The 9,934-nt window shown below is 43.0% G+C and overlaps 1 protein-coding gene across 1 annotated transcript in view; it reads right to left on the reverse strand.

Annotated features, from left to right (window-relative positions):
• LOC105550266 (partitioning defective 3 homolog) overlaps window positions 1-9,934 on the reverse strand; it is a 301,562-nt gene that overhangs the window by 176,738 nt on the left and 114,890 nt on the right. Inside the window, exon 2 of the mRNA XM_011995146.1 lies at window positions 4,077-4,178. Within this exon, the coding sequence (XP_011850536.1) occupies window positions 4,077-4,178 (102 nt within the window). The remainder of the gene's footprint in view (window positions 1-4,076; window positions 4,179-9,934) is intronic.

Consider the following 9,934-nt stretch of genomic DNA (forward strand, 5'->3'; position numbering starts at 1 on the left):
CCCTGGAAGATAACCTAGGAAATACCATTCTGACTACAGGTCCTGGACAAGACTTTATGATGAAAACAGCAAAAAATTTACAACAAAAACAAAAATTGAAAAATGGGACCTAATTAAACTAAAAACCTTCTGCAGAGCAAAAGAAACTATCAACAGAGTAAACAGACAACCTACAGAACAGGAGAAAATATTAGCAAATTATGCATCCAACAAAGGGTGAATACACACCATCTATAAAGAACTGAAGCAAACTAACAAGCATAAAACAACCCCATTAAAAAGTGGGCAAGGAGGCCAGGCGTGGTGGCTTATGCCTGTAATCCTAGCACTTTGGGAGGCCCAAGGTGGGTGGATCACGTGAGGTCAGGAGTTTGAGACCAGCCTGGCCAACATGGCAAAAACCTGTATCTACTAAAAATACAAAAATTAGCTGGGCATGGTGGTGGGCACCTGTAATCCCAGCTACTCGGGAGGCTGAGGCCAGAGAATCACTTAAACCCAGGGAACGGAGGTTGCAATGAGCTAAGATCGCACCACTTCACTCCAGTTTGGGCGAAAGAGCAAGATTCCATCTCAAAAAAAAAAGGGGGGGGGCAAAGAACAAGAACAGACACTTTTCAAAAGACTACATACACATGGCCAATAAGCTTATGAAAAAAAGTTCAACATTACTATCAGAGAAACACAAATCAAAACCACAATGAGACATCACCTACACCAGTCAGAGTGGCTATTATTAAGTCAAACAATACATCCGTGTGGTGTGAGAAATCTGAAGGAAAAAAATAAAAGTCAAAAAATAACAGGTGCTGGCAAGGGTGAGGAGAAAAGGGAATGTTTATACATTGCTGGTGGGAATGTAAATTAGTTCAGCCATCGTGGAATGCAGTGTGGCAATTTCTCAATGAATTTAAACAGAGTTATCATTCAACCCAGCAATCCCATTACTATGTATATATCCAAAGAAATTGTTCTGCCATAAAGACACACGCACACATATGTTCATCACAACACTATTCACAATAGCAAAGACATGGAATCAACCTAAATACATATCAGTGGTAGACTGGATAAAGAAAAAATGGTACAAACATATCATGGAATACCAAGCAGCCGTAAAAAAGAACAAGGTTATGTTTTTTGCAACAACATGAATGGAGCTGGAGGCTATTATTCCTAAGTGAACTAACATGGGAAGAGAAAATCAAATAATGCATGATCTCACATGAACATAAAAAGGAAAACAACAGACAGCAGGGCCTACTTGAAGAGGGAGAGGATCAAAAAATTAGTCTACTGGGTACTATGTTTATTACCTGGGTGACAAAATAATCTGTATACCAAACCCCCATGACACTCAGTTTACCTATATAACAAACCTGCACATGTGCCCCTGAATCTAGAATACAACTCTTTTTCAAATAAAAGGCTGAGGCAGGAAAATCGCTTGAGCCTGGGAGGTTGAGGCTGCAGTGAGCTATGATTATGCCACTGCACTCCAGCCTGGGTGACAGCTTGGGTCTCTAAATCAGTAAATTAAATTTAAACAAAAGACTACACAGCCACGTTGGCATAGCTATGGTTCATGGTCACAGAAATATATATATGCTAACCTCAAAAAAAAAAAAAAAAAGCTACTATTCAAGTTTCTTTGTTTAAAAGAAAAAGACTGTGTCTCTATCTATCTGAAGAAAGGGAAGAGTCAGGATGAAAACCTCAAACAACAGTGATGAGCTCTCAGCAACAGCAGGATGGCAGGCGATTAGTTCCTTTGTATGTTTCTGCATTTTCCAATTTTTCCTCACATGGAGTTGTGCTATTTTTACATAGGAAGTAACAAGGAGAGAGGGACCGAGAAAGAGAGGGAGGAGAGAAGACCAAAAAAAAAAAAAGAAGGAAGAAGGAGGGAGAAGAGGAAGACATTGAAAGATTGATACATTAATTCACCCCTTTGAAACATTCTGGTGGAAAAAGAGCACCTGTTTAAATTCTTCATAAATCTCTGTAGTTGCCTTAAATGTTGGAATTGAGCCACACAATAAATGAAAGATGGTCCTCTTCAAGTGGACTGCAGAAAAGGATTTCAGAGTTACCCTAAGCCTGGCTCACTCAAAAGCCCAAGAAGGAGAAATGACACCAAGAAAAATAGCATCAGAACATAAGGCAGAAAACTTCTGCATTTTTTGATACAATGTATTCCTGGCCCACAGGAGCCACATGGGACAAACTCCACAGTGACAGGTGCAACAGTGAATCTAATCTTCCAAATTTACACAATATTTGGTATTTGATGTTTTTTTGTCTTACTTGAAATTTTAGGCCGGGCGCGGTGGCTCAAGCCTGTAATCCCAGCACTTTGGGAGGCCGAGACGGGCGGATCACGAGGTCAGGAGATCGAGACCATCCTGGCTAACACGGTGAAACCCCGTCTCTACTGAAAAAAATACAAAAAAAAAACAAAAAAACTAGCCGGGCAAGGTGGCAGGCGCCTGTAGTCCCAGCTACTCAGGAGGCTGAGGCAGGAGAATGGCGTGAACCCGGGAGGCGGAGCTTGCAGTGAGCTGAGATCTGGCCACTGCACTCCAGCCTGGGCGACAGAGCGAGACTCCGTCTCAAAAAAAAAAGAAAAAAAATTTAAGATATGCACCAACTCTCAGCCAGGCATGACGCTGTCAGGAATATAGCTGTGAGCAAGACACAACAGCTGTGTGCACCCAGCTCACGGCTGAGGGAAAGAAGAGCAGGCTGGCAGGGAGAGGGCCAGCAACCAGAGGGAGCCCCAGTAGGAAGCAGAGTGAGTATCTGGGTGATCTTACCATATTCTGACCTCGTGAGGTAACCTAGCTGGTTGAATATCCTGTGCTACTGCCATGAGGTTTTAGGAGACAGTCAACCAGGTCGCTGCCTCCATACAACCATGCTGATGTAACTATGTATGTGGCTATGAGCCCTTCTGCCAAATACAAAAGCAGTGGCCAGGGCTGGGTGCGGTGGCTCATGTCTGTAATCCCAGCACTTTGGGTGGCCAAACCAGGCGGATCATGAGGTCAGGAGTTTGAGACCAGCCTGACCAACACGGTGAAACCATGTCTCTACTAAAAATACAAAAATTAGCCGGGCATGGTAGCGCATGCCTATAATCCCAGCTATTCAAGAGGCTGAGACAGGAGAATCGCTTGAACCCAGGAGGCGGAGGCTGCAGTGAGCTGAGCTCATGCCACTGCATTCCAGTCTGGGCAACAAAGCGAGACTCTGTCTGAAAAAAAAAAAAAAAGAGCCAAACATCCTGTCAGGCATTCTCAAAACGATGAACATTCCTCCTCCCCCTCCTCTTACTCTTCTTCATTCCTCTCAAGAGTACAGAAAAAAAGTGGGGTAGTGGGAGGGAACGCGGAAGAGTAGTAGGTGGAAACGTCCAGGAGCCAAACTCACATACCACAGTAAAGACCGGGGAAGCACACACAGGGCATCAGAGCACTGACAGAGAAAAGGCTGAGCTTCCTGAGACCCAGGCCCTGCATGGGAGAGGCTGCCCAGGACACAAATGGCCCATCACACAGCAAGGCCGAGCTTCCTAAGGGCCAGGCCCCACACAGGGGAGGCTGCCTGGGACACACTCGCCCGTCGCACAGGAACACGGTGCACCGCACAGGCCGCTGTTGGGATCAATCTTCTCTGGGCCAACACTGGGACCAGAATGCAGAACGGCTGTACACTGTATATACGGAGATGATAAGGACAGGCCCGAGTTGTGAAGAAAGATGTTATGTTTGGTTAAATTAAGGTGGAATATTGCATAGAAATCTTTTTGTGATATTTCCATTGTAAAAGCTGTAGTTTTAAAACCCCAAAATCTAGTGTTAAGTCCCAGGTATCAAGAAAATCATTATACCTTGGTATTCAAGACAGTGAAGATTCATGACACTTATCACAAAAGAAAATATACTAGAGTGGGTGGCCCAAACATAATTTAAAGTATGTGTCTAAAACAGAAAGGAAAAGAATCGCACCCGGTCCTCAGCCCTGAAAAGAAAAAAAAAATGCATTCAAAAAGGTTCCCCAGGACTTGAACTCACTCTGTCTTTATCGTCTGCTACATCACAGAGAATGTCATCAAGGTCTAGTATTCCTCCATCTCCATGTTCCAAGCGATGCACTTGTATCCAGTAGTTTGGGTCCTATACGAAAGAACAGAAACATTGAATATAGCAAGTTAGCATCACCAAAAGGGAATTAGACATTTCAAACCATGATAACTTCCTGCCCATAAAAAGGAATCAACCCCATATCAACAATACTGCAATTGATTAAAAATTCAGGCAGCACCCTAAGTTTGGTATTGAGTCACTGCTCCTTTTATGGAGTGACTCATACACACTCTTCCCTTTGGCTCTGATGCTGATACTCTATTATAATAGAACTGCACAAATCAGCAATATGTGCTGCAGAAGTAATATTGATTTCTCTAAAGCATACTACATTTCCTACTGCCCAATATATGAAATACTTATCATACTTATTAATCCCCCCAGTGCAATCTACAGAAATATTCTAATAAGCAAACAGCACATATTATGTGTCTGAAGAATTCGTATTTTTGCTTATCTGCATAAAGTAGTTTGCACAACTTGGTGACTCAAAGTGTTTCTTACAAACAGGTCTAAAGATAGGGACACAGAAGGCGCTGACAAGACCAGTGAACAAAGCACATCCTGTGTGGTTTGAGTTTCTTTATACAGAGACAAAATCTCACACACACACACATCAAAATGCCTAAACACACACACACACACACACACACACACACACACACACACACACACAAATTTTCAGTGGTTATCCTGCAGTGGGATTGGGGAGAATGAAAACAAAAAGGACATATTTTAAATTTTATACACTTTTATATGGTGTATGCATATTTTAAAATCCTTAAAACTCTGCTTTCAAATTATCTGAAGGAATACTGTTGTGTGTTTCTGAACTTCTACATCACTCTCACATACATGTTCAAATGAAAATATACTAAATTGTATGTTTCACCATTCCCTACTGCTTTTGCTATCCAAAAGTTCAAGTTAATCCTCCATTCTTCAAACCTAAAAGGTGATGTTTGGTACAGTTCTTTCCTAAAGCAAAGATTGCAAGAAGGAGGCAAACGATTAATGAGACTTCAAATACAGATTCCTGGACCCTACTACAGATCTACTGACCAAGACCCTGGAGAAGGGGTGCGGGGAGAATCCATATTCTTAAGAAGTTCTCCAAGTCCATCTCTAACAAAGCATGCCTAAAAATCACTAAAATGGAATGCTTATTTTAAAAATGCAGAATGATCAATCCTTGTCACTTTTTAACCAGCACAGCAAGTAACTCAGACCTTAATCCTCAAAGTTAGTAAGCATTACCATTAAAACCATTATGCAAGTAACAGAGTTCCTCTGAACCCTCATCTATCTGGACCTCTATAAAAGGAATCATTTATATAGAACGCTGACAGTTAAGTTTGTAAAACACACACACACACACACACACACACACACCCCTTGGCATCCTATTCATTTGTGGGGCCTATTCTGACTGCACATGAATCCCAATTACAATATCATCCAAGAGTCCTTGGGACACCTGCCACTGAGACAGCTCCAGAATTTGTCAAGTCCAGATGTGTTGAATCCCCAAAGAATGAAGTCCCAAAACCATTTACTAATGGTAAATGGTATTTCCTCTTCAAGGAAAATTGGAAATAATGTCCTGGGGGTGAATAAGGAAGAGGTGCCCCGTGGCCACTTAGAATAGCCACATCCTGCCCACCTCTTCCCACCAAGCAAGCTCAAGGGTGAACCAATCAACTTAAATATCAGCTTTCATTTCTAAAATACTTCCACACACACAAGCACACCGACCTCCAAAATGTGGCTTACGAAAACATTCTTTAAGCCTCCTGATCCTGTTCACTCCCTCCAGATGAGATCATTATCTGCAGCCTTTATATAATATTTGTAGCCACCCCTTAGAAATAAATCCCCACCTAAGGACTTTCTCAACCTCATAACTTCATCCCTCAGAACCTGCTACATTTCCACCTTTTCCCCAGCATTTTCCCTTTCACAGCCTGTTAGGCCCTGCACAACTTCCCCCCAACTCTGTGCCCAAGGCCTCCAATGCCTAGACCCCACCTTACCCTCCAGGCCAGCCCTGTCCGTTCATCAAGACTTCTCAGGCATCCTCTTCTCCAAGAGCTTTTCCTGACCATCACACCCCCAAAGCAGATCAGCAGTCGAACTCCAGCCCACTGTTTCCTTTTGTTTATATACAGAGTCTCGCTCTGTCATCCAAGCTGGAGTACAATGGTGCAATCATAGCTCACTGCAGCCTCCAACTCCTGGGCTCAAGCAATCCTCCCACCTCAGTCTCCCAAAGTGCTGGGATGATTAGGCATGAGCCACAGAGCCCAGCCTGTCCCACTGTTAATGTTCCTAAAAACCACAATCGCATGGAAGATAGCAGTCAGGTGTCAAGCACCAGCCTTTAAAGGCTGTGAACTATTTTTACACACGCCGCACAAAACCTTTCGTTGACACTACTTTGCCTTCCAGTTATTATACCAATTCTCTGAAGATCTTCACAGCAAAATTTTTTAAAGAATTGTCCATACTTGCTTCAAGCGTGTTTCCTCCCATAACCCCATTCCAATCAGGCTTCCTCTTCCATCACATCCACAACAGCCTCCACAATGCTTAACACAAAAGTCTGTTGTCTGTCCTCATCTTATTTGGTCTATCAGCAGAATTTGTTACCCCCTCTTTGAAATACTCTATAAACTTGACTTACAATCCTCCAACTAACTGATCAAGGCTTTTCAATTTTGAGAGTCAACAGTTGACTACTGCTTCTGGAGGGGTCCTGACTCAACAGTCAGCTATGCCAAGCAGTCATGATAACATCATGCCAAGGCAAATATCAGGCTGCCACTTACTAAATGCCACTCCACAAAAATGTGCTGAACGGATACGACTTTTTGAAAAGAACTGAGCAGGAGATCAACAGTAACCCCAACAGAGCATGCTGCATTGGAAAAAAAAAAAAAAAAAAAAAAAAAAACATGTAAAATTGACCTCCTCCCACAAGAGTTTAAAAACCAGGAAGGATATTTTTGCCACTGAGAAATACAACTCCTTAGAACAGTGCTCTCTTGGGAGATTTTAACTGGCAGCTTTCATAACATAATTCTCTTTCAATGAACAGGGGACTTGCTTTATTTTTAAGGGAAGAGTCCAGTATCCAATAGAGAAAAAGTTAGAGCATACTTACTGATTCGACTTTGTAGTAGTTTGCATTAAAAGTTTAAAATAATAACGGTAGGAATCTTTGCTGTCCAGTCCATAGACACTTAGAAAAGTAGCTGGGCAAAAAATTGTGATAAGGTCTGGCATGATGGCTCATCCCTGTAATCTCAGAACTTTAGAAGGCCAAGGCATAGTGACCCACACCTGCAGTCCCAGCTAAGTGGGAGACTGAGGCAGGGGGATCCCTTGAGCACAGGAGTTCAAGGCTGCAGTGAGCTGTGAATACACCACTGCACTCCAGCCTGGGCAACAGAGTGAGGCCCCATCTCTTAGGGGGAAGATAAAAGTTATGATAAGCCACTTTTCATACTACCAATAAACTCTAATTCTACAATAATTGCATCAGTCATTGGGTGAATAAACAAACATGACACAACATTCAATTAAAAAAGAAGAAGGTTTCTCATTCAGGATATGTCCATTTAAAATAACAAAAGACTTTAACAATAATTGTGTATTATGACAACCAAAACTCCATCATACACAGCAACAAATGAGGAGCAGAGTTCATCCATCAAATAGATGATCAAGCAGTGAATGTCCCCATGGGGCAAGGCTTGCAAGGATAGGTCCAAACCCACAGAAGAAACCTGGAGGCAAAACCACATGAAGAATCACTGCTCTTATTCAGATAAAGAACATGACCTTCACCTGGCCTAGTGCTAGAGAGAACATTTCCGAAGACTAAGTTGGAATGTAAGCAGAGGTAACCCTACAAGATGCAAGTTGCAAGGAATGCTGAGGCCCACTCTACTCCAGGATGTGGTAAGAGAGAACAGCTCAAAGTCTTAAGGACAGACTACTTCCTAACCTACGATTCTATAAACAGCATCGTTATCCTATGCAACAAGTTAATGAGCTTTCGTGAGTTATGACATGTATAATGCATAAGCTTCACATATTACCTGCATGTGCAAATTTCAAGAAAAGTATCTGCAACTAGAAATAGCACCCTACTTTTGCATTAACCATGGCATACAGCAATGGTCAATATCCTGTCTAACTTAAGACCAGAAAAAGATCACTGAAAAAAATCTATGTTGATAAAAAAAATTTGAGTATTTACTACATGCAAAGCATTGCATGAAGGCAAAGAAACAATCATCACCCATCATCAGAAATTAAAATATATCTGACAGGCCAGGCACAGTGGCTCACACCTATAATCCCAGCGCTTTGGGAGGCCGAGGCAGGCGGATCACCTGAGGTCAGGAGTTAGAGACCAACCCGGCCAACATGATGAAACCCTGTCTCTACAAAAAGCACAAAAATTAGCCAGGCATGGTGGCGTGCACCTGTAGTCCCAGCTCCTCCTTCTCCTGTAGTCCCAGGAGAATCACTTGAACCCGGGAGGCAGAGGTTGCAGTGAGCTGAGATCACACCACTGCACTCCAGCCTGGGCAACAGAGCGAGACTCCATCTCAAAAATAAAATAAAATTTATCTGACAAAACATAAACAAGTCATAAAAAAGAGGTAGACCATGAGTTCAAAGAAAACTACACCAAAAAAAAAAAAAAATGTTTTGTGAACTCAGGAAGGAAAGATCACTCTCACTTGGAAAGGTCAGTTTATGGGGAGGTTTTAGCAGAGTCGGCTCTTAACAAATGAGTAGACCAGAGGGACAGGGCACAAGAGGAGGACCCTGAGCAGGGGGAAGGGTGTGAGCAGCAGGGAAGAGAGGCAGAGGTGATTCAGAACGCTGTGAACACAAAGATAAAAATGAAAGGGTAAAAACATCACCTCAAAAAGACACACTTTTATTTTTATTTCCTCCTGAAAGCTCACTGAAACCACAATACACATGTGGGGATTTTGTTGTCGTCGTTTGTTTTTTCCAAGCATAATCCCACAAAAACAAAGAGAACAGAGGGAAATGAGGGAAACAGTTTTTGGAAGCTGAGAAGCAGATGGCCCAGAGACAACACATTTTGCAGAACTAAGAAATGGAACCCCAAGGTAACTGTGGGGAAAGCCAGGAAGTAGCAAGACTCCCCCCACAGAGCCGGTAAGAGGCTCTGGAATGGGGAGAACCAAGAAAGTCAGAACACAGGAACAGAGATGGGAAAAGGCTAGCCATGGTACTTTATGCCTGTACTCCCAGCACTTTGGGAGGCAGGGGCAGGAGGATCACTCAAGCCCAGGAGTTCCAGACCAGTCTAAGGAACATAGTGAGGCCCCATCTCTACAAAAAAACTGGAAAAATCACCGAGGTGTGGTGGTGTGCGCCTGTGCCTACAGACCAGCTACTTGGGAAGCTAAGGTGGAGGATCTCTTGAGCCCAGGGGTTCGAGGCTGCAGTGTGCTTGTCTCTAAAATATAATAATAAAACAATTTTGGCTGGGTGTGGTGGCTCATACCTGTAATCCTAGCACTTTGGGAGGCCAAGGTGGGTGGATCACTTGAGGTCAAGAGTTCGAAACCAGCCTGGCCAACATGGTGAAACTCTGTCTCTACTAAAAATACAAAAAAATTAGCTGGGCATGGTGGCGGGCGTCTGTAATCCCAGTTACTCAGGAGGCTGAGGCAGGAGAATCGCTTGAACCCAGGAGGTGGAGGTTGCAGTGAGCCAAGATCATGCCACTGCAC

This window comes from Mandrillus leucophaeus, unplaced genomic scaffold, assembly GCF_000951045.1.
Source record: "Mandrillus leucophaeus isolate KB7577 unplaced genomic scaffold, Mleu.le_1.0 Scaffold474, whole genome shotgun sequence".
Lineage (NCBI taxonomy): Eukaryota > Metazoa > Chordata > Mammalia > Primates > Cercopithecidae > Mandrillus > Mandrillus leucophaeus.